This window comes from Myxine glutinosa, chromosome 14, assembly GCF_964187855.1.
Source record: "Myxine glutinosa chromosome 14, kmMyxGlut1.1, whole genome shotgun sequence".
Lineage (NCBI taxonomy): Eukaryota > Metazoa > Chordata > Myxini > Myxiniformes > Myxinidae > Myxine > Myxine glutinosa.
Window position 1 is genome coordinate 50,963,266 of NC_136274.1, and position 26,127 is coordinate 50,989,392.

The 26,127-nt window shown below is 44.3% G+C and overlaps 1 protein-coding gene across 2 annotated transcripts in view; it reads right to left on the reverse strand.

Moving 5' to 3' along the window:
- LOC137439747 (uncharacterized) overlaps nt 1–26,127 on the reverse strand; it is a 167,372-nt gene that overhangs the window by 131,242 nt on the left and 10,003 nt on the right. The window contains exon 2 of one of the 2 annotated variants that reach the window (XM_068135802.2): nt 17,193–17,274. In XM_068135802.2, the coding sequence (XP_067991903.2) occupies nt 17,193–17,274 (82 nt within the window). Of the gene's footprint in view, nt 1–2,558; nt 2,652–17,192; nt 17,275–26,127 lie in introns of those variants that run through there. The other variant, XM_068135804.2, reaches the window with a different exon arrangement.

Here is a 26,127-nt window from a genome sequence, read left to right on the forward strand (position 1 = left end):
TCGAGATGTTGTGGGGGGATTTGAAACAAGCTGTGCATGCAAGAAACCCCTCAAGCATCGCACAGCTGAAATAATTCTGCACGGAGGAGTGGACAAAAACTTCTCCCAGTCGATGTCAGTGACTGGTAGACAGTTGTAAGAAACGCTTACTTGAGGTTGTTTCTGCCAAAGGGGGCAATATTAGAGCCAAGGGTGTACTTACTTTTTCCACATGCAAAATTTGCATTTATGTTTATTTAAATTATACAATGGACTACAAAATGTAAATGTTTCATGATATTTGTTATATTATATCACCTTTATCTATCAATATTGTTGAAATGAAGATCAAATAGCTGTATGTTGAAATATGTTGAAAAAGTCAAAACTTTACATGGGGTGTACTTACTTTTTCACGTGACTGTATATAAAAAAGTTTTTGTGTGTTTGTTTGTTTGTTTGTCTGCACGCGCTAATCTCCTGAACGGTGAAAGATAGGAGGCAACCTCTCAAACAAAAAATGTCGGGAAGGGCCCCGGGAAGATTATAGGCTAGGTGGCGAGGCCGGTCGAGGCCGCCTCGGCCGGGCTGGGCCCATTTCACAATTAAAAGCTGAGCTGAATTATAGTCGTCAATCTTCTTCGGCCACGAGTAAAAGCTGAATTATACTAGTAAATTCATTCAAAAATAACTTAAAATGTCAGGACGGGCCCCGGGAAGGTTATAGGCTAGGTGGCAAGGCCGGTCGAGGCGGCTTCGGCCGGGCTGGGCCCATTTCGCAATTAAAAGCTGAGCTGAATTATAGTAGTCAAACTTCTTCGGCCGCGAGTAAAAGCTGAATTATAGTAATAAATTCATTCAAAAAGAACCCGGGCAATGCCGGGTGCTTTCGGCTAGTGTAATCATACGACTTTAAACAAACACATTACAAAAAATACCTATTTTGGGGGGCAACCCTTCCCCCTTTCCTCCCCACGTGACCAATTTTTTTAATGCCATGGATAAACGTTGGTACATCAGGGTGATGAACGGAACGTTGTTGTCAAGTTTAATTGGAATTGCTTGTGTAGTTTCTTTGGTACATCACGGGTGATGAAGGTTGTGATCGAGTTTCATCAAAATTGTGTGTATAGTTTCGGAGAAGAAAGCAAACACCTATTGTAGGGGGCTCAAACCTACCTGTAAACTTCCTCAGACCTCGATTTTTTTTTTCTGCCGTGAACAAACTTTGATACATCACAGGTGATGAAGGTTGTGGTCAAGGTACATCAATATAGTGTGTGTGGTTTCAGAGGAAAAAGCAAATTCCTATTTTGGGGGGGTCAAACCTGGATCCAATTTGACCCCCAGTAGACCCCATTACTCCCCCACTTTTTTCACGCTGTTAACAAAGTTGAGTTGCGACATACCAAATGTCATTTGTGCCAAGTTTGGTCACAATCTCATCAGCAGTTTTGGAGAAGAGGTTGCAAGTGTTTATGGACTGACGACGCACCATCACATAAGCTCCCCGGAACTATATGTTCCAGGTGAGCTAACAAGAGGGAGAATTGCTTTGCAATACATGTCCCCTACCAAGTTTCAGTTGAATATGTTAAAGAGTAAGGAGGAAAAGTCTGGAAAACTGGCCCATGTATAGCATGTGATATTTTCTAAGTCCAAAAGGGGAATATCTCCGTGAAAACAATTGGTGAAACGCCCCAAAACTCAAACCTCTACTGTAACTTATCACCACAAGTGTGATGGACGGATGGACAGACAGACAGATAGGGAACAATAAGTAAAGGACAATGATAGCAAATTGTCCATCAAGCAGTTTGTAAATGGATCGATTGTGGACCTCATATTGTGGACATGAGTGGCCACAATAGCCTTTCATTCTCCAGTTATACAACCGAGTTGCATCTTATGCCACAGAATTCCGAAGAGAAGGTGTTTCGTCCTTCAAAATTGACCTGCGCTGAATTCATCATACAGGTGAACACTACATTTGCTGAGCCAATCTGAGAATTCCTGTTGTTAAATACCACCTGGCTCACTTATGACCTTAAGGGATGGAGTACTATACGTTTTCCTCCCTGAACATTTGGATGGTGCTCGTTGCCACTTCATGCTTGGCTCTTCAGTGCTCTCAGATAAACTGTGGATGGGAAAATGGTTCCTATAGAAGGGCAACATCCCCACCCCACATTCCTCTAACCAAATAGAAAACAGTCTCTATATCCATTTGCAAAACCAAAAGTATTCTTTGTAAAAAAACAATTGTATTATTTTACAATTCATTTACCTCTGTACCATGAAACTAAATCAGTGTTTAAAGATTTAAAATAACCCTGCACAAATTAGGAAGAACATGTCACACTGAGGCCCGCCACGTGACACTTTACAGGGTGAAAAGCCACGTGACACTGAGGAATCCTGACAAATTGAAGAACAGACAAGTTGAGGCCTGCCACAAGGAAAGGAGGCAGCTTCAAGGCATAATACAAGTTCAGCAAGACTGCATTACAAATGTCAAGTCTATAACCAATAAACCATACTCTTCTCTTTTGACCGAAAGATTATACAGTACACATTACCTGGCAATGAGAAACAAAACTGCTTCCTGGTGCTGCGAGACCTCCGAGGAAGTCACCAATAGCATTCTTCTTTACCATTTCCCTGCGTCCTCCCTTGTCACGAGATTTGCTCTCCAAGCATACATCCGATTCGGGTTGTTTTCCTCCTAATATACGTTGTTGTTGTTGTTGTTGTTGTTGTTTAGTTCTGCTGAACAGACCTGCTGCACTAGCCGATCCATCTCCCGGGGCGCCAGATATCCCTCACATACAAGATGTTGCTTGTTCTCGATCTTGTTATTCCAGTCTCTGCTGCATCCAATAAAACCTACTCTGCGATGATTCAATGTTAATACAGACCTTAAAAAGAGACTCCTCTCTTTCCACCTTCCAACCTGCAGTCACTTGGATATCTCCCAAACTAACATCATAATGTGCTGCTCAAGGAAGACTTGAAAGGGTTGAATTTTCAATTTTGTCTCTTCACATTAAAGAAATGCAACATTAAGCAGTAAATGGGACTTTTGGGAATTTCTCACCAATTTATTTGAAGGTTGCCATATCTTGCATTTGTTGGTTCATGATGCGAACGAAAATGACGTTATATTTCACAGTCAATGAGGGACCCACAGGGACAAGACATGGCTGCCATTATATAAATCACTGGGAAATTCACTAAAGTTGTATTTATGCTTAATAACTAGTTAAAGTACCAGGTGTGGCCCAGGTGTATTCAATGAAATATGTATTTAAATATTTCCTGCATGACAAATTGGGAAATGTTGGCCTTACGTACCAAGGGAATACACAGTTTCCCTTATTAGTTTGCATACATATGACCTCAACATATGATCTTCACAAAACATATTACTCGATCGCTCCTGGGAAAAAAACCCAGGCAGTGTATAAGCACAATACCCGACCGAGGCCTGAAGGTGATCTGGGTGATCTGGTTTAATGATCAGGTGATCTGGTTTAATCTTGGGTCAACTGTTTTTACCCAAACATAGCTCTCGATCTTCCTCTGGATTAAAGAGGAGGCCGTGCAAAGTTTGGTTGCACCGGTTCCTGGATGATACGAATGCATAAACAAACAAACAAACAAACAAACTTTCTTCTTTTTGTATTTGATTACACATTTTCTGCAAGGATGTAAAGCGAGTACAGATCGAACACTGGGTCCTGTAGGGCCAGGACCCTACTACCTTCTTACAAGACCACTACGTTAGCCGTACTCCCTCCCCCCTTCCTTCTTGCCTCAACCCCCACGTTTTGTAAACCCGCTAACCCCACTTATCTAGAACAAGTCAAGCATCCATATGTGAGATTATTCTGTTTATTGTATATAAAGTCGAGGCTCATGTAAGAGTTAGAATACAGAACAAAAACCTACAGAACTGCACTCGGTAGAGCGCGTACCTCCGCCAAGCCGAACAGTTTACGTTTTGTAACCCACCGATAGGCTGGATCTGCATCCAAATCTTAATCAATCAAATCGGCTTGTTTTTTAACTAAAATCTAATCAGAAGTAGAGGCTTGGTACCATTGGACCTCAACCCTTATAAAGAGCAGGACGGAGAAGAACAATATATAGTTTTTGGTCCTATATACCTAAATCTAATACATTCGTCTTTGCCACATCGCAGACCCAATCTGTCCACCATGTTTCGTCCGAATCTGTCCAGAACTTGCGATATCGTGCTATTTATTGTTTCTGGCCCCATCTCTGATCAACGGTAAAGAATCACTTAAAAATATTCTCGCATCTGGATCCAAATCTGCATCTTCACCAAAATCGAATCAATTCATCCTTATCATTCTCCCAACCTGTCCACCATGTTTCGTCCGAAGCCATCTATAACCTTTTGAGATATCCTGTTCACAAACAGATGGCAAAAAACAGGAGTGAAAACATAACCTCCATCCACCTTTGGTGGCGCAGTTGATAAAACAGAAACAACATAGTGGAAAGCAGAGAAACACACCAACATTTGGGTAGAAGGACACAACAGAGAGACACCTGGAGGGAGAATAGGTGAGGGGGAGAATGAGAGCAAGGGGTGGGGAAAGAAGACAAAGGGATTTGTTAAATCGTGGAATTTGGTCTGTTTGTTTGTCCGCACAGAATGTGAATATGTTTTTCTCTGCAACCGTTGGTCCGAATGATAAGAAATTTTCACCATAGGAGCATCTCCTCCTGTAGATGTTTTAAACGATAGTTATGATGTCATAGGTCATGTGGTACGGTTGCCATCTTGGAAAAACCGAAAAACTTTGCATCTCTGTATCTCCAAAAGTGCTGCGTAGAAAATATTGAGACATGGCTCATTGTAAAGAACTCTCCATGCAGAATAACATATGTGATTGATGTCATAGGTGCCTCCATTATGACCTCATAATTAGACAAGTAAAAAAAAACTTCATCTGATCAGAATGAGATTTCTTGAGCATCATCTCGGTATAAATTCATGCAGAAAAAATGATAATGACGTCATCAGTTACGTGGTTCGGCAGCCATATTGGATTGAACATAAATCTACGTAATCAATAAACCAAACAAACACAGTAGCTAATAAACACCACAAAAAATACACCAAAGAAATCAATCATGGCGAGGGTCTGCAATCTCTGATTGCTCTTTCTTGTTACTATTGTTATTATTGTTATTATTATTATTGTTGTTATTGTTATTATTGTTATTATTATTATAAGCTCAAACATTGGAGACAAGGTGGAGTACTGCTCTCCCTGAAGGAATGGCGCCCTTGACACACATCTTGCTCATCTTGATGCCATGGAAACTAAGGCCTTTACGATCATTGGAATCTCCTGCGCTGAAGCCGAGTCAATGGGCCTATCACTTTCACATCACACAGGTCGGTGGTCTCTCTATCTTCTTCTGCCTTTTTCTGGTCCTGAACCCTCTGCTCTTTCAGAATTTTGCAGGGCACATGCAGTCCACCAGCAACCCCCTTCTGGTGAAACCCCCAAAATCTATAATCCCTGCTCACCTCCACTCATTCCTCTTCTTTTTACCTCATGTTGAACAAACTTCCATATCCTCTTCGATCTCATTCTTCCCTCAAGGTCTTCAAAACAGATATTCACCACAATCTCAGATCACCCATGATCTGTTCTACCCACATTAACCCTCCCCAAGCACAACCCTTTCCAAACCTCCAGTCTTCCTTCCGAAGAGTTTGCTTCTGTATGTATCTTGTTCACTCCATGTGCCCTCTCCTACCCCACATTTTCTCCATATCCCAAATCCTCCTCTATTTTGGCCCTAAACCCTGCTGTTGGTGTGCTTTCCCCATCTATTCTACTGTTCCTTTTGTTATTTTACATCCTAATACATTCTGTGTTCTTGCTCCTCTATGAGCCTTGACTTTGTAAACAGAAATCAAACAAAAACTAGAACAGCACTCGATGGAGCCATACCATGTTGGCTGCCATACCATGTTGCCTGTGACAGAGTTGTTTTTTTTTTAATCCTCCATTGGGGAGTCCCCTATGTTTAAAGTTTTGCATCGATTGGCCAAGCAGTTGCAGAGAACAATATCACATCCATGCCCGAAGGAAGCGGTTCAGTTTGGCATTTTTAATATGAAATAGGCAAAACCTAGAAGCAAATTAACCCATTAAAATCACCCTTTAGAAACCCTTAGGATTACTCTTTAGAAATACCCTTTAAAACACATTAAAATTACCCTTTAGAACCCTTTAGAATTAAACACGATGAGTTAGAAAGGTTCTTCTTCATCATTTTTGAACGGCGGGTGGACGTATGGAAGGAAAGACAGACAAATATCGAAGTAGCTTCACTGCTTTAAAAAATTGAGCGAAAATATATAGACAAAGACAGACAGACAGACATAAATGGCCTTTATAATAGACATAAGTGGCCTTTACAATAGTCTCGCAACTCCTTTGAGATGAGACTAAAAATACACAGTGAGAAGAAAAGGGAAGACCGAGGATGAAACAGAAATAGAAAAAAAAACGAAAAGGATGGATAGAGAGAGGGGAGCATACACAATGAATGAATGAATGAATGAATGATCGTTTTAAGGCCATTTTCCCCGCTATAGCGGGGGTTAGCCTTGCGGGTCCCATGACAATCATAGTTCCCTGTTTGAGGCAATGTTTTTATGGCCGGATGCCCTTCCTGGCGCCAACCCTTAGTCGCCTCTTACGATGCACAGGGATACGGTGTACCTATTCTAAACCGGGATACACAATAACTTGTTAAAGGAAGGTGGGCTTGGAGAGGGTTAATGCTGGGCAGTGAAAATGAGAGTAGAAAAGATCATGAGAATGACCTGAGGAGGTGAACAGCCATCTTGAAGCCCTGGATGAATGAATGAGATTGAATGAACTGAGGATGTTGGTTTCATACATGATAGAAAAGAGGAACTAATGAATGGACATGCGGTGGGCTTGTATTTTGGGAGTTTCACCAGAAGGCGATAAATGGCAGAACGGTGTGTGCCCTACAGAAAGGAGCTGGCAGAATACAGAGACCACTTGACATGTCTGGGATGTGAGAGTAACAGGCCCAGAGATTCAGTTTCATAAAGGGACATTCCCAATGATTATTCTGTTAGATCTGTTTACGGCATCATCATCATCATCGCACTTTAAACTCTTAAAGGATGTTGGTGTTGCCAAAGCAATTATTTGGTAACGTTCGGGTTACACTGGGTAGTTTGCCATTACCTTCCCAGCAGTCAGTCACAACCCTATTTTGTAATTTGTTCAGTGCCAGTCATAATTTACATATTCTTTGCGAAGAACACCGTGTGATCTTCAACATCCACCAAATAATGCCAGCAGAAGGGACATCCAGGCTAGGTAGTTCATAGGTGAGTGTACACACCTTCAAGCTATCCTATCAGGCTTACAGCATCACCCGAGACAAAAATGAAATAAAAAACCTCCAATAATAGCAAATAAACGTTATTCTGGTAACTGGAAAGACAGGTAACGCAAATGTTTTCACAGTTTTCTTTCCAAATTGTACTTTGGCTTTCCTATACAGTTTAATATTTCCCATCCTGATACTTTCGAAAAATGCCAAAGATGAATCGAGTGCAAACTCAGCTTTATTTGCTCTTTGTTCGTTTGCCAAGAACTCAACACAGGCATGTTAAAGCAGGCACATGCAGAGCAAACCACACCGAGATACGCACAACCTTTATCGCTTTTTCATTATTGGCTTTTATTTTATGATTGATTTTTTTTTTGTATACTTAGTCGAGGCTCATATAAGAGCTAACACATATAACACATAATGAAGGGAGCAGGAGACAAGAGGGGGAGAGGGAAGCACAACAACAGTAGAGAACAGGGACATCGGGAGATCTGTGGAAGAGAGAGGGCTGGGGCGGGGTACACGGGAAAAACAAGATGGACACTACAAGGACTTTCAGGAAAGAAAATGAAATTTGAAGGAGGTGAGTTTGTGGTGGATTAATGGGGGTAGAAAAGATCAAGGTTTTGGATGGGGGAAGATAAGACATGGTGGTCAACAGCTGTTCTAAAGACCTGGAGGGAGGAGTGGGATTGAATAGAGTGTGGGAGTTTGTTCCAGAGGCAGGAGAAAAGAGGAATGAAAAAGTGAAGGTGAGGAGAGAGTCTTGATTTTGGCAGTTTCACCAGAAGGGGGTTTCTGGCAGACCTTGTGTGTCCTGCAGGAATATTTGGGGGGGAGGGGGGAGAGGACAGAGCCCAGAGAGAGCTGGGGGTGCTAGGACGGAGAGGAGTCGGTAGAGGATAGAAAGACCACCTACCTGCCTGAGTGAAAGGCCCTCAGCATCAGCTTCATCACGGGAGATACCAATGATTCTGAAAGCTTTGGTTTCTACAGCGTGAAGCCAAGCTAGGTGTGAGGCAGGAGCACCAGCCCAGAGGGGAGAGCAGTACTCCATTGAGCTGCAGATGAAAGCTTTGTAAGTGGTGATTCGCTCAGAAGTGCCCAGAAAGGACTTCGCACGACGGAGGATGCCCAGTCGGCGACTGGCTTTGGAGGCCAGCTTGGAAATGTGGCTTTCCCAGGAAAGATCATGGCTGATAGTGAAACCCAAAAGCTTGAGTGACAGAACTTCTTTGAGAGGATTGTTGAGAAAGTAGATGGGATGGTTTTCCAGATGGTCTTTTTGGAGAGACATTGTAAGAGTGTGAGATTTGTCAGGATTGAAAGACATGTTCCACTTGTTTGACCAGTTTGTGATTTTGTCCAGGTCTGCAGATAGTGAGGAGGCTGCAGACTGCCGATCTGAGGGATGAGGGATGGAGTGGCAGAGGGTGGAGTCATCAGCAAAAGGATAAAGATGATTTTCTAGAGAGTCAGAGAGATCATTGATGCAGACAAGAAAAAGCACAGGGCCCAGAACACTGCCCTGAGGAACTCCAGCCTGATCAGAAGGGGAGATGAGAGAATTCCATTCAGGGCCACACATTGACTGCATCCAGAGAGGAAGTCTGCGAGCCATGCATGGAGATTTCCATGAATACCATAAGAAGAGAGTTTGGTGAGCAGGGCAGAGTGCCAGACCATATTGAAGGCATGCGATATGTCAAGGGAGACAGCTCTGATTTCTTGTTTGGCGTTGAGGACCTCCATCCATTGTTGAGACAGCAGAAGCAGCATGTGCAGAGTAGAGTGGCCTGGTCTGAATACAAATTGATGATCAATTTGTCGAGGCTCATATAAGTGCCAGACCATATCGAAGGCATGCGATATGTCAAGGGAGACAGCTCTGATTTCATGTTTGGCGTTGAGGACCTCCATCCATTGTTGAGACAGCAGAAGCAGCATGTCCAGAGTAGAGTGGCCTGGTCTGAATCAAAATTGACGATCAGAGATCTCTAATCTGATTGGTTGCCGGCATAGCAACAGCTCCTAAGGATTTCCTGAACCTCAAGGAAATCCTTAGCTGAGGATTTCCGAAAGGGTTGTTTATGCAAAAGCCCTGAAGGAAATACTTCGCTCAGGGAAATTTGGGTATTTGGGGTATTTTGTGTCTTTGGGGACTTTTGAATCTTTGGGTTAGTTTGGGGTCCTCTGGGTCTTTTCGGTGTTCTGGGGACTTGGTGGTCTTAAAGGGTCTTCAAAAGGTCGAAGGGGTCTCAACAGTCTAAATGATCAAAAGGTATATACGTACATACATACTGTGATGAAATCGTCATCCAAGTTACGACACTGATGTTATTCTCCTCATTGCCGCTACGCGACACCACCGTGGCTCCTATAAAAGAGACTGCCTTTCAGCGCAGAAAGGAGTTCTTCATCCATCATCGCTATGTAACTCTATAGCACCTCTGGGCTTCCGTAGAATGGTAACGATTCTGCAATGTACACTATCTGCTCGCTTATCGAGATACCACCTGTATGCACCTGTATTCACCTGAAGTCACCTGAAGTAATATTAATACAATGATTATTGGTTTTCTCTCCAGATGCTGTTTGAGAACGATTACTTTTAAACCTACTCTTGGGACAATGTTGTTTCTCTGACTTACAACACATACATTCCCTCTATTATAATAGGATTAGTGTATGGATTATGCACGAGTCAATATTTCCCCAAATCAGAGCAGAGTCAGACTGCTCACGTAAATTTTATCTTTCTCTCAAATGCATTCACCCTTCGTTTATTCTGTTTATCCAAAGTGTCAGTCAATAATAATTATGATTAATTAAAGAATATGGATACACATTTTCAATATGATGACAAATTTGTTTTTGGAATCATGAGTTTGCACTCCACTATATGTGCACCTCCGGAGATGCCTTTTCCAACTACTTTTTTTTTTGTCGGTTAAACATTCCAGAAATTCTAATTCAGAACTTCTTATTTGATGCAATTAGAAACTCATTCCAAAATGAGTGTGACACAATTGGGCATTTGCATACAGAAAAGCTATTGAATGGATAATTGTCGAGTGTTTTTCTCAGTATTTTCATCCTCAGGTAACTGGAGAACTTCAGAATTCTGTACACAATTGAGTTTTCCATGAACAAAATTGAAATTACAAAAAGTATCTTCGAACTGGGGTAGCTAGATTGCTCAAAGGTAGCATACTCACCTATATACTGCAACTCTGGTCCTTTGCAGGAAGAAGTCGTAGCATGAAAGAGTGCACCGTCCTCCGGACAGATGTTAAGCTCGAGTTCCCTTCTGCTAGCATTCTCTGTTGGATGTTAACTATGCAACAGAATCTTTCAAAGAGAGATGGCCACCATGTGCTAGTAACCTGGACAATTTTCTGGACTGACTTCCATTAGGAAGAGCGATGGCAAACCACTCATTGTATAATGTTTACCTGCTTCGGCAGTGCCAATAGTCTGGAGAGAACGGAATAGACTTGATCTACTTTTACTTAATGCAACTGGTACATCCTGCCTCAAAGTCTTAAACAATTAGACAGCGCTCTTACATTAATTTTTATCTCCTCCATCAAAGGTGAAGAGAGGTTATGTTTTCACCCCGGTTTGTTTGTCTGCGAATATGATATCTCAAAATTTATGGACGGATTTAGAGAAAACCTATTGGACATGTTGGATGCGTGAAAAAGACAAATTGATTCGATTTTGGTGAAGATCTGGATCCGGATATGAGAATTTTAAAAGTGATTCTTCACCATTGAGAGTTAGGGCCAAAAACGATTTATATCACGTTATTTCAAAAACTTCTGGACGGGTTATGACAAAACTTGGTGGATGAGTTGGTTAGGTGACAAGAACAAGCCGATTCGATTTTGGTTCAGGTCCGAATCCATATCTGGCCTGTCAGTGGATACAAATCATAAACTGTTCAGCCTGGTATGCAATCTACTGAGTGCCATTCTAGTAAATTATGCATTCACTTCTGGTGAATTACTTACAATTAGAATGTGAATGTAAATTGTGCTCTTCCATACATATCTATCTATCTATGTCTGTCTGTCTGTCTGTCTCTGTCTGTCTGTCTCTGTCTGTGTCTGTCTGTCTGTGTCTGTCTGTCTGTCTGTCTGTCTGTCTGTCTGTCTCTCTCTCTCTCTCTCTCTCTCTCTCTCTCTCTCTGTCTGTCTGTCTGTCTGTGTCTGTCTGTCTGTGTCTGTCTGTCTGTGTCTGTCTGTCTGTCTGTGTCTGTCTGTCTGTCTGTCTGTCTGTCTCTCTCTCTCTCTCTCTCTCTCTCTCTCTGTCTCTGTCTCTGTCTCTCTGTCTGTCTGTCTGTCTCTCTCTCTCTCTCTCTCTCTCTCTCTCTCTCTCTCTCTCTCTCTCTCTCGGCATGTTGTACTTTGGGTGTGGGGTCATGACCGCCTTATGCAGCTGCTTTGTATTGTGGTGAGTCGTCAGTGTATTGTTTTTGGCCCTACAGCTCCCCCATCCCTTCTCTCTTTTCCTGTTACATCCTATGTGCCTCTGGCATTTTGTTCTCCGTTTTTCTACTCCTTTGTGTTCGAGAGAGAGAAAGATTAAGAGCGGGCCTATTTTGGGTGCGGCCTACCCGTTTCTGGGTTGCTTATAATGCCTTGTTTATGCCTTGTTTATGCTTATAATGCGTTTTTGGTTTTCATTTTAGCTTTATTTATTTAGGTTTGATACCTTCTTGTCCGAACCGGACAAGAAGGGGGCGATAATATCGCCGACATGGCGAATGTACGCTCTCGGTGTGAGGGTTTCAGGGGACTAACCCGGAAACACAAGTTTGTGCGTGTGACTCCTGACGGAGTGCCTGTAGAGGACATTATCCTCGCAGTTGGGAATATTATTGGTGATGAAAATATACGTGCTGCATCACGTATGAATCAGAAAGTGGTTGTTTTCGTTTCAGACGAAGAACTCATCCATGACGTTGTAAATGCCGGAATAACCACAGAAAGTGGTCATTTTATGATGGCGTCGCCGATGATGACTCCCGCAATGAGAGTTGTTATATCAAACGCACTGCCCTTTATTCCTAATGACAAGATTATGACCGTGTTATCACGTTATGGTAAAATGGTGTCCAGGATTTCTACAATTCCTCTTGGTTGTCGGAATGAACGTGTTAAACACGTCATGAGTTTCCGAAGGCAGGTTTACATGGTCCTACCAGACCATGGGGTCGATACAGGCCTCACTATCTCGTTCAAAATAAACTTTGAGGACACGAATTACCAGCTGTATGCATCGTCCACCACCTTGATGTGTCTTCAGTGCAGAGCGGTCGGATATTTAAAACGCTTTTGTCCCAAAGCCTCGTGTGTCAGGTGTGGCAAAAAAGGTCACACTGATGCGGTGTGTAAGAAGGAGGTTACCGTGACTCCACGAATTAACATTCCTATTGGGAAGGAGGTTAACGTGACTATACCACTTAATGTTTCGAATGAAGATGAGGTTACCGTTACTCCACAAATTAACATTCCCAGTGAGGTGGAGGTTAACGTTACTCCACACATTAACATTCCCAACGAGGAGGAGGTAAACGTTAATGCACGGCTTAATGTTCCCAATGAGGGTGAAACCACCGGCTCAACCTCCAAAGTTATTCCTCCTCGGCGAAACGTTGCTATGGATCCCGAGTCTAAATTGGTGACCAGTAAACGAAGAGCACCTGATGTTAATGGCTCATCAGGTGCTGTTGAAAAGGTTGTGCTCGATGTGCAGACCTTCGGTGCAAAAAACTCTTCAGGATACTCCTGAAATCTCTTTGCAAAACGCTGACCAAATAAATGAAACAGAACACCTGGGGAAGTGTAACGGGATTCAAACGGTGCAACAAAGTGCTTCCATTACCCGCACGGACGAGGATGATGATGTAAATAAAGCTGACCGTGAGTCAGTGAATGATACATCATTGATCCGACCACATGAAGGTGACCAAACTATGGTCCAACATAATTATGCCCATTTAACAAATGAGGGTGTAAACGCAAATCCACAGCAGTGTGGAAACAAAGATTTTACTCCATTTGAGGAAAGTCGTAGTCAGGCTGCTGATGTTTCCCGAACCCAGCACTCTGGGGACCCCCAGACATTGGCAGACTTATTCATAAAACAGAATTGGCTGAGGGTATTGACCCAGACCCCAGTGGGGCAATTTCTGACTTATCGGAATCAGAAGAGGAGGTGGATGTGACTGTTTTATCACAATCAATGGTAGATCAGCCCCAAGTTCCTCCCCACCTAGTTCTCTCATTTCTCAATGAAACGTACAGACAACGGAATGTTGTCATTTTTTATCATTTTCCCCCGACTTTGCTTCCTTTATTCAGGCTGCAAAACTGGTCCTAAAAAAAAAAATCTGAGGAACTAAACCTCACAAAATCACAGTTTCATCGACTAAACAAAGTTATAACAAAGGCAAAGTCTGAGTATTCTCAGCGTCAGACAAAATTCACTAACAAATAATGGACACTCACTCTTGCAACTCTTAATATAAATGGTGGCGGGGCTAGTAACATCCGCCAGATCCAAGTAAATAGTTTATTCAAACGGAAACAAGTTGATGTGATCTTACTGCAGGAAACTCATATCATTGAGAAGGTTGAACATGACTGGAGCAGCATTTTTAAAGGTTAATCCTGCTTCATTAACATGTCGTCTGTATCTGCTGGAGTTGGGTTTTTGTTAAAAACCAGGGTTTGTACCTGATTCTTGCCTCTTGCAGGAGGTGATAAAAAGCCTGTTTGCTTCCCTGGAACTGGTGATTAATAACCAAAAAGTTATTATTTTAATGTATATGCACCAAGTGAAAGTACTGACCGTAAAACTGTCTTTACTGTCGTGGTAAACCATTTACAATAGTTTGACCTCAATCAGTACATTTGCATGGGGGGTGATTTCTATTGCACGTTTGAGCCCAAATTGGACAGAAACTCACCAGAACCACATCCCGAAACCCATGGTGACCTCTCCCATTTCCTTTCCGTCGTGGGTTTTCTTGATGTATGGTGTTTGATACACCCAAATGACCAACAGTACACATGGTGTCGATGTTCCAATGGTCAAGTGTCCTTAGCGAGACTTGACAGATGGTACATCACCCCACGTTTTAGGAATATGATAGCCTTCTCGAATATTGTCCCATCTATCTTCTCTGACCACCACATGGTCACTATGGGTCTATCCTTTCCTCAATTCAAACATACTAGTGCCTATTGGAAATGTAATACTAGTCTTTTGGATGGTGCCTTTTTTAAGGAAGCCTTTCGCAATCTATGGATAGCAGTAGTTGAAAAAGCCCCTTTTTGCTTCCATTAACCTATGGTGGGACAATATGAAAACCCATATACAGCTGTTTTGTCAACATTTTAATTCATATGTCACCCATGAAAGTCGAGTCACATTGGCTCGGTTAGAAACTGAAATTTTAAAACTGGAGAACAAACTGGCGAAACAAGAGAATGAGGCAAACTATAAGTTACTCCTTGAAAGAAAGACCCAACTTGGAGAACTATTGCAGGAGAAAGCGGCAGGATTAATATTTAGATTAAGAATAAAAATATATTAAAGTATCAGATAGCCCGAGCAAATCCTTTTTCCACCTTGAATCCAAAACGAAGCCAGCTCGGCTTATTTTAACAGTTATTGACCCCAGTGAAAATGTAATTGCAAATTCTGATGGGGGTAAAAAATACTATTAGAAAGTACTATTCAGAACTGTTTGCAAAAAAAGATGTTTATAAGGATAAGATGAAACTCTTTACCTCCCATCTCCCATCCCTGACGGAGACTCAACGTCTGGAGCTGGATGTGCAGTTAACCCTTGCTGAATTAGAATGTGCTCTGGCTGAAATGGAATCTGGAAAAGCTCCAGGAATTGATGGCCTACCAGCCGAGTTACACTTGGAATTTTGGGACCTTTTAGGTCGGGAACTCTTAAATGTAATCCAAGAATCCCTGTGAACTGGTGCAATGCCATTGAGTCTAAGGAGAGCAGTGGTGAGTCTCCCCCCAAAGTCAGGAGATCTCCGGCGGATGGAGAATTGGAGACCAGTTTCAGTATTCAGAATTTCAGATCGACTTTTCGATCCTTTATTTTTGGGTTCAAAAAGGAACGTCAACATGACAAAAAGTATGAACTGTTGTGTTTTTTGTGTTGCTACAGCAAAACTTGCTACATACTTGTCCAGAAAGGAGAAGCGTACCGGTACACCGCTTCACCAATGCAACGTCATGACGTTTTTCACTGCGCTTGTTTCTGCAAGGTTAAAACTTGAATTAAATTTTTCCAAGACCATGGCTGAACTTGATGTGTTTGTGGGAAAATGGTGTTTGAAAAATGTATGTGAAGTTCACGAAAATGAGTTGTTATTATCTCTTTCTTAAATAATCAAGTCTTTCTATATTTTCGTAGTATTGCTTTATTTTATGTTTTTGTAAAATGAACTGATTAATTTTTCTACTCTTGTTGTTTCATCGCTTTCATATTCTCTTGTGTTTTGTTTGGAATTTTGATTTGTAAATTGTACATACACACGTCACACTTTTATAATTTTGGAATAAAAGGACCTCAAAAGTCAAAAGTCTCTCTCCTTTTCTTTCATATTCTCCCTCCCTCCCCCACAACCCCCCTCCCCCCCTCCCTCCCTCTCCCTCTCTCTCCCTCTCTCTCCCTCTCTCTCCCTCTCTCTCCCTCTCTCTCCCTCTCAGAAAACTTTGATGATGGACAGTGCCCAACTGATTAATCAAGCACTCAGTAAGCAAAAGGAATTCTTCAGATCTGTCTTTGCCCACACGGAGGTGCTGTGCTCGGCCCAGACATGTCATGAATTTTCTCATCTGGCTAGTAAATGTTCCCCCCTTTCACTATACCACTCACCATTGGCATGCTAGGCCACACACCTCATTGAGTATGAGTATTCAAAAGAGGTAGAGCACAAGGAAACTTGCCCAAGAGTTTAAATCAACCAGATTATACAACCTTAAACAAAGGTGGGTCTTGTTTGAACTTTGTGCCCTTTTCATAATCATTGCTCAACTCAAAAATTGGATTTATTTGGACAACAAACAATCTGGCTTGCACATTACTACGGGAAAGGTGCTGTACTCACATATAAGATTTCCTACATATTTTCAGCCATACCTTCACAAGTCTGCGAAAGGTTTAAAGAAAAAGCACACTTTCCGTAGATTCGTTTTGGACAAATGAAGTTCATGAGATTCAACATATTATGGATCGTTTCAGAAGAGTTAGAGCATAACTGCTGTTTAACACTAAATGCATAACCCAAGGAAATCTTTTTTTTATGAGGACTGATCTGTGCGCTGTTCATAAATTTAAATCCTTACATAGAAAAGGTACTGGTGATTATGAATACTATAATTAATTGTTGGGTTACTTTCAGAGTGGGTGCCTTGGATATGTAACAAATGTACATTGCATCATGACATTTGTAAAAGGATCCAACTCTTACTAGTCTCTTCCAGCGTGCTACTCCTTTTAATGGAGAAACACCAAGAATTAGAGACACGCAACACTTATACAGGCTCTTGCTGCTTGCAGCTTGTAATTCATTTGTTTTTGTGCTAACAGGTAAAAGGATGTAAAAGGATCCAAACACGCCAACTCTATCAAAAGGTAATTTTTGTTTGCCTCAATAAAAACCAGGAAATATCTTCATTGCAAATACCTATTCAATAAATCCATACATCAGCACACCTGTACTTAACACGTTACTCACCACGTTATCAAACCTTGGGCCCTCCATGTTATTTCCCGGTGGTGCTCCTGCTTCTGAAAGACTGCTCTCGTACTGACTCCGTCTAAGGAAGGAGTGATGGGGTGATAGGGTGCATGAATGAAGTGAAAGATAAACCAAGAACTGGAGGAACGGAAGTTGGGAGGAGGGATAGGGGTGGGGGTGGGAGGGAGCGGTTGAGTTGTTGTGGGTTTTAAGAACTTAAATTTTGGCAACAGCTACGTAGTATATGCTCTGTGCTGCCATCTCTTGAAAGATACGTCAATGAGCACGATACGACTGTGAAAGATGTTGAATAGTATGTTTACATGACCAAAATGATTGCTTGGAAGGAATGCAATGCACCAGGTATCTAGACAGGTAATAACCGATACCTGGACAGGCAGCGGACACAGCTCTGAATGAGAGCAATCTGGGTTAACTGGCGTCCCACAACTCACCGATCACAAGCCGCACTGCCTGCCCACGCCACCAAGCAGCACATTAAAGCCGTGCCATGTGCGCTTTCAACCAGGGTGGCAAGCCCAGACTGCTTCATTGAGAAAACAAGGCTTTCAAGTGAATTTCCACCACACATACATATCTGCGAGCACTCGCAGCAAATGCCTCAGAACTTACACACTTTGTCAATGGCGACCCATATAAACGAATCCTGCTCCAACCAAAATGGGGCACACAATAAATTGCTTTAAAATGATAATTGCTTCATTATTACTGTTATCATTATACAGACTAATTATTTGTCTAGACCTGCTGAGTCGAAGGCTGCTCTGCTCTTTGCCTGGGAAAGTCAAGCACAAAGGGCAAAAAACCTTTCGTTCAAGTCCCGTATTTGTGTTAACTCACCAGTTGCCTGTCATTATCTTCAGTGTATCAAGAGCTGTCTTTTCATTATTGTAGAATTAAGAGCAAGTCTTGCTGGTGAAGGTGGGATGACAGGATGGCCCAGAAGTATGCACACTCACCTCGAAGCTCGAATCCTGACCCAGCTATAAATTGTCATCCTGGTGCATCACATGCAGCGATTCATCAATGTATGTGCATCCTGGTGCTTCACATGCAGTGTGATTGATCAATGTGTGTGCATCCTGGTGCTTCACATGCAGTGTGATTGATCAATGTGTGTGCATCCTGGTGCTTCACATGCAGTGTGATTCATCAATGTGTGTGCATCCTGGTGCTTCACATGCAGTGTGATTCATCAATGTGTGTGCTTCCTGGTGCTTCACATGCAGTGTGATTCATCAATGTGTGTGCCGTCCCTCGATGGACGTTATAGGGGCGTCTGCAAGCATTCATTGGTGCACATTGAAGATCCCACTGTGTGGCGAGCACCATGGACAAATTACTAACTCCAGCTCTAACCTACATGGGGCACTGCGTCAGCAGCACAGCAGAACCCTCAGGCAATGATGCTACGCCACAACCTTGTGCTACATATTGTTGCGGTTCTGAAAATGTACATATTTGATTAATAAAGGTTAAAGGTTTTGCCCCCATAGTTAGTCCACATGCAACCCGTAAGTCACCTTAGAACGTTAGTTATTTCATAGTATATGTGAGATAAGGCCATTTCCAATAGTGATACCTGCGTTGTGTAAAATAAATAAATAAGAGTAGGCCCCGTTCATTTTACAGCCCACCCTCCAATCGACCTCGTTGGGCACCATCCAGTCTGCGCCCCATTGCCCCATCGCATTAGGATGCTGAAACCAGCCAAATGCCATGAGGTAAGGCCTGGAAAAGGGGCGGAGCGTGAGGTCGGGGGTGTGGCCACATCAAGCAGACATCAAGGGCGGAGCCGGTAAGACCCCAACAACCAACCAGGGCTCAGTGGGCATGGCCTAAGGGGCGTGGTAAGTGCACGTCTGGCACATTCGAGAGGGTTCGCTGGGCGGCGCTATATAACCGCGCACGCAAAACCCTTAGAGAGGACTGATGCGCTTGATCGAAGGACTGTGCGGAAAGGTCTGAGCGAGCTCGCATGAGGACTGAAGCCAAGGATGGGTATTGGGAGGACTGATGCGCTTGATCGACAGGACTGTGCGGAGAGGACTGAGCTCGCTCGCATGAAGAGGACTGATGCGCTTGATCAAGAGAACTGATGAGCGAGGGGCTTTGCAACAGGACTTGCTATTGGGGAAGGACTCGCGTGATAAGGACTTGTTTGGACCGCATTGCATTGCGAGGAGGACTCGCACGATTGACGCATAAAAGAGGCCTGATTGGAGATCGCCCTGTTTGAGGACTGGTTGGAAGAGGCGCTGTTATGCTGAGTGATTGCAAGAACTCGTTGAGGATTTGGCTTTGGGCTTGCGGGGAGCGCATATAACGCGCCGGTATTTCTATTACGTATGTGGCCGAGAGCCGCACAGTAACCGCCAGCCCAGCTTACCGATCCCCCCATATAATTGTCCGATCCGCGCCAACGACACGTGGAGAGCTTGCCTGCCGTCTACCATCTTCTTCGTGGTATGAGTCGGGGACCGGAGCGAGCTGTGGACGCCATCTTTGGACCCTCAACCCGACCATATACAACCCCCGTGTGAGTCTGAGTGCGAGTGCGAACGGGCCCGTGTCCAGGGATAAGTTAAGACTGTATAAGGCTGCCCTGTGTATCTGCTTCTTCTTCTTCACTGTACATTGCTTCTTCTTCTTCACTGTACATTGCTTCTTCTTCTTCATTGTACAAAGTGTAATAAATTGCTTGTTCTTCCTGTTTCCTCTTAATTCGACCGTCTTAGTGATTTCCCCATTGCGTAAACGTGGCATGATTCGGAACCGCTTAGAATCGGGTCTAGTCATTGTTAACAGCTCGGATCATGGATCGCTACCGCTCGGCATTTCCATCTGTATCCGTGATACGGGCGGGAGTTATTTCCTTGCTTCCTGGGCGGCGTTAGTAAGTAGGTAATAAGAATTCGGCTTACAATCCTAGTTAACGCCGTCCGGAAGGAACGTCATAGCTCTGGATCCCGTCGGCTAGTAAAAAGACAAGGGGATTAATCCCCCCCTTGGTAAGGGGAAAGGCCGACGTTGGAGATCTGCAACAATTGGTGTCAGGAGTGGGGATTTGGAACCTTGGACTAAATTTTTAAGACCAAATTTTGGACACCAATTGTGCATATTGGCCGCAACAATTGGTGTCAGGGAAGTGGGATTGGACCCGAAGTGCGCCTAACGCACTCCAAATTACGAGCGGCCGAAATTTATTATTAACACCCAAATTAACATCGTGCCATGGCTAGTCAAGACGGTCGGATGCAGGTGGTGGAGGAGGAGCGAAGAGGAAGAAGCGCCGAGGTGAGTGGCGATAATGTCGGGAATGTATATGGTGTGAGGGGAGGTTCAACAAGCTTGGGAGTTAGTATAGACCCGGGCGTTCGTGAGAGGCCAATGGTAAGGTGTGCGACTGGTCCGGAGTACCTAACGGAGGAGTGTGTGCAAGAATGTGCGTGAGGGTGTGCGGTGATGATTGGGTGTGTGCAGGAGTGCACACCCGTGGGTGTTACAGAGTGTGTAACTGAGTGCGTAAGTGGTATGAGAGTGCCAGGGTGTGCGCGAGGATGTGTACTAAGGGAGTGTGTGAACGGCGTGAGTGCACCTGAGTGTGGAACGGAAGAGTGTGCACAGGAGAGTTCAGTAAGGGAGTGTATGGGATGTGCGAGTGAGAAACGGGTCGCGTGGTGTGAGAATGCGACTCGAGCATCGACGCAGACCGGGCCTTGGCGTTTAGGGTGACGTACCGCCAACGCGAGCTCTCGGGCGTGGTGTTCTTTGTGTGCTGCGGGAGCCGGCGGGGATCGTTGCCGCGGCGGTCTCGCAAGGAGCGCCGTGCACGATTCGGGCTGGGTCCCGCCCTGTATGGTCGGTGCCGTGCCGTGGCGCAAGGGGCAAACAGCACGATTCCGGGGGAGGTAGGCCAGGTCGGACCTTCGCCCCCTGGCGGGCGCGGTGCTCCGACCGGGGGAGGTTGGGTGATCGTGGCGGAGTCCGAAAGGCTCCGCGCCGGGATGGCGCCTGGAACCTCGGCCCAAGTATGCCTCCTCCCCAGAATCGAAAATGCCGGACGGACCCAACCAACAGGAGACAGACCACCAGTATGCATTGCTCGGCTTTTTGAAGCCGAGCTATGAAAATGTATTCCCACCCGACGAGGCTCATAGTTCAGAGGACTGGAATGGTAATGGCAGTAGTGATGGCGAATGGTAGCTTTACCATTCACCTCACAAGTTGGGGCAAAGGAGCAGTAGATGTATGGGGTTTGGCAGTGTAAACTAGCCGAGGGCGGGCTAGGATAATGTTAGGGATTTAGAGGTGACTTTAGGAGACTGAGAATTAAGTAGAGACATTGTACGAGTAGTGGGGACGTAGTCAACCCATTACCTTTTGTTGAGGGGAGTGTGCAGGTGCCCTGAGCCATGTGGCTGCACTCTTGCGCTGCACCCTGCTGCCTGATGCCTGCACCGGTACACCATATGGACCACACGTTCTGTGGCCTGGCACCTTTGCTTGGGCAGACAATCGTGGCAAACGTTATCTTGCCCTGCGGACCACTGTGTTTAAGTGGCATCAATGCCATGCAGTCGGACCACCTAAGTTGGCCCTGCTGGCCAAAATAAAAAGCGGACACGGTTTGTGCACTTTTTATTATTCCGGTGTGCCAGGAAAAGAAGATCTCCAAATTATTACGGCACACCGAAGAAGAAGAGGAGCAGCCAAGATACAACAGCCCAGCAGCCAAGCAAGCCCAAGACGTCATTCATTTATTATTGAAATGTGATGATTGTGCATTTTGGTGCTTTTTGTGCATTTAAAAAAAAAATTTGTACATATGGTGTATTGGTGCAGTGCAGTGCATTCTGTGTTTCCTCTTTTCAAAATCCCTTCTCTTTCCCACAAAAGACAGGTCCTGGGTTGTAGTATTGTAAATAATTAGTAGTCTTGTAAATAACATGCTCCCCACCGGCTTTATGTTTAGTTTGGGAATTCTTTCCGTAATTCGGTTAATTGTGGGCGTGAGTCAGTTAGTTAGTACACAACGCAGTAGGTGGGACATATCCAGTGTTTAAGGTTAAATGTAGAGGGAAACTACACCTAAGTGTCACACTAATTGTTAAAAAGTAGTCCTGACCCTTGCATCAGACCCAGTCGGGCTCACTGGTGTGTGGGTCCGGCTCGGGGACAAGCCAGGAAAAGGAGGGGTGCAGTGTTGCGGTTCTGAAAATGTACATATTTGATTAATAAAGGTTAAAGGTTTTGCCCCCATAGTTAGTCTACATGCAACACGGAGGTCACCTTAGAACGTTAGTTATTTCATAGTATATGTGAGATAAGGCCATTTCCAATAGTGATACCTGCGTTGTGTAAAAGAAATAAATAAGAGTAGGCCCCATTCATTTTACAGCCCACCCTCCAATCGACCTCGTTGGGCACCATCCAGTCTGCGCCCCATTGCCCCTCGCATTAGGATGCTGAAACCAGCCAAATGCCACGAGGTAAGGCCTGGAAAAGGGGCGGAGCGCGAGGTCGGGGGTGTGGCACTGGCCATGTCAAGCAGACATCAAGGGCGGAGCCGGTAAGACCCCAACAACCAACCAGGGCTCAGTGGGCATGGCCTAAGGGGCGTGGTAAGTGCACGCCTGGCACATTCGAGAGGGTTCGCTGGGCGGCGCTATATAACCGCGCACGCAAAGCCCTGAGAGAGGACTGATGCGCTTGATCGAAGGACTGTGCGGAAAGGTCTGAGCGAGCTCGCATGAGGAGGACTGAAGCCAAGGATGGGTATTGGGAGGACTGATGCGCTTGATCGACAGGACTGTGCAGAGAGGACTGAGCTCGCTCGCATGAAGAGGACTCATGCGCTTGATCGAGAGAACTGATAAGCGAGGGGCTTTGCAACAGGACTTGCTATTGGGGAAGGACTCGCGTGATAAGGACTTGTTTGGAGCGCATTGCATTGCGAGGAGGACTCGCACGATTAGTGCATAAAAGAGGCCTGATTGGAGATCGCCCTGTTTGAGGACTGGTTGGAAGAGGCGCTGTTATGCTGAGTGATTGCAAGAACTCGTTGAGGATTTGGCTTTGGGCTTGCGGGGAGCGCATATAACGCGCCGGTACTTCTATTACGTACGTGGCCGTGAGCCGCACAGTAACCGCCAGCCCAGCTTACCGATCCCCCCATATAATTGTCCGATCCGCACCAACGACATGCGGAGAGCTTGCCTGCCGTCTACCATCTTCTTCGTGGTACGAGTCGGGGACCGGAGCGAGCTGTGGACGCCATCTTTGGACCCTCAACCCGACCATCTACAACCCCCGTGTGAGTCTGAGTGCGAATGGGCCCGTGTCCAGCTATAAGTTAAGACTGTATAAGGCTGCCCTGTGTATCTGCTTCTTCTTCTTCACTGTACATTGCTTCTTCTTCACTGTACATTGCTTCTTCTTCTTCTTCTTCATTGTACAAAGTGTAATAAATTGCTTGTTCTTCCTGTTTCCTCTTAATTCGACTGTCTTAGTGATTTCTCCATTGGGTAAACGTGGCACGATTCGGAACCGCTTAGAATCGGGTCTAGTCATTGTTAACAGCTCGGATCACGGATCGCTACCGCTCGGCATTTCCATCTGTATCCGTGATTCGGGCTGGAGTTATTTCCTTGCTTCCTGGGCGGCGTTAGTAAGTAGGTAATAAGAATTCGGCTTACAACCCTAGTTAACGCCGTCTGGAAGGAACGTCATAGCTCTGGATCCTGTCGGCTAGTAAAAAGACAAGGGGATTAATCCCCCCTTTGTAAGGGGAAAGGCCGAGGTTGGAGATCCGCAACAATATGAATGAAAAAGAACACTGGTAAAAGCTGTAGTGTTGATCTGCGTTGGAGGACGGGTAGAATGATGAATGAAATGAGGTATGATAATAACCACCATCGGAAGCAAGTAGCTGACGTTTCGGACATTAACCCTTCGTCATATTTCACTCCGATGAAGGGTTAACGCCCAAAACGTCAGCTCCTGCTCGATTCCAACTGCGGTTAGCATAGCTCAATAGACCTCCTGCTGTTGATTTCATCCTTTATTTTTTATATTGACATACAGATGAAAAGGCTTGTCCTGGTTTCATATACAAATTTGGATTAAGTGAAGATATGGATTTAGTCTGATGAAATGGTACAGAATCATGGTAATTTTCGGTTGCCTCCTTGATCCCAGCGGTCCAAAGACGACACGATTGCTCCCCCTCGTGGACCGTGAAGTCAAAGTAAATTTTGATCCTGCTAAAACATTTTTATTATTTGATTACATAGTTCATGATGCCGTATCCAACCAAGTTCAATTCCCATACTCACTTTGCAGCACTGCACTTTAACTTTCCACTTTAACTTTCTTTTCCCACACACATTATATTACTCGTAATGTGTTTGTAACACATGTGAAAGTATCATGATGCCTTCACATGCCATTGCCCTGTATCTGATAAAGACAAGCTCCTCCATGAGGCTTTGAAAATGTTGAAAGGAAAAAATATTCTGCACACGAAAGCCTAAAAGGACACAATTCTTCATCATTAACGTCATCAGTCCCATATAATATTATTTGTGTTGTTCAATCAAGAGGGTGAACATAAAGCGACTAGTCGAAAAGCTTTAAAAGGGGGAGCTGACTTTCAATGTCTTGGGACCGGGATCAACAAAAGTAACAAAGATTTTGAAGTAAGAGAAACCAAGGTTTGGACAGCGCTCAAAAAGAAGAATAAATACTCTATGGAAATCAAATCTGGACAGAAACCCAGCGGTGAAATGCTTCCATGCAACAGTAGAGAGTGCTGATGTGATGGGAAGATCATCCACATGGTACCGAGAGTTGGACACTAACAATGACACTTGAGAGGTGATTTGATGGCTGCTATACAAGGTTGTTGAGGGCAGCACTGAATATAATGTTACGTTTGTAGGGGGTAGGCAATACCTTAGTCCAAGTAGAATTGTATAGATTAGTGTTCTCCGACTGTCATGAAGAAGAAACCTCGGTGTATCATAAGTAGGAAATTTGTGTAGACCGGATGTCGTGTAAGTGTATCTTCGTCCCCATGAGAGGGGTGGGGTTTGTTAATTAGCGAGGGATTATGGGTAATTAATCCCCTGTATGTAATTGCCTCTAATCCTTTCCTATGTTCCTTATGGTACCGCACTACAGACACCTAGTAAGAAATCGGCCATTAACCACACTAATTAAAAACCAACCAGAAACCAGGCATCAAGCATTATCGTTGATAACACGGACTTGGTGAGCACGGAGGCACAAAAGGTCCGTGAAGCCACGTCTCAAAGAGCAGTGATTGGCAGGGATTTGATTGGCACAGAGACTGCTAAGATAAGACGATGAGACTCGCTGATAGGAGCGGAGACAGAGATGTCATGGGATGACGTCAGAGCCTCAAGTACAAAATAGGTGGAACGGCGGACATTTTCCCTTCTCGTTCTGGATCCCATAGCGAACGGTCGCATTTTGTCTTCTTGCGCAAGGGAGATTGATCACGAACGATCGTATTCCGACATCTTGATAGTGATCGTGAGGAGGAGTAACGGTGGACCGAGAACTGCGGTTTCCCAAGCAAGAACGACGAGTGGATGGGCGCCGCCTGCTCGCTGGCTCTTGGCGAAGCCAGGAGTGGGCGGATACGCAGCGAGGCCTAGTTCGCGACAAAGGACGCATTTTCCCGTCAAGGCCTCAGACTATCTTTGACGATTCCTTACGAGATACACCAGCCAATTTGAGCTAAGTGCCACAAACAACACATTTATTTTTCAGTTATTTTATCCCTTGTCTGTATTCGAGTCTGTGTGGGAGCGCTCTAGTTAGGAATTTATTTTTATCATGCTTTCCTTGTTACTGGCATTTATTTCATTAAACCTGTTTATTT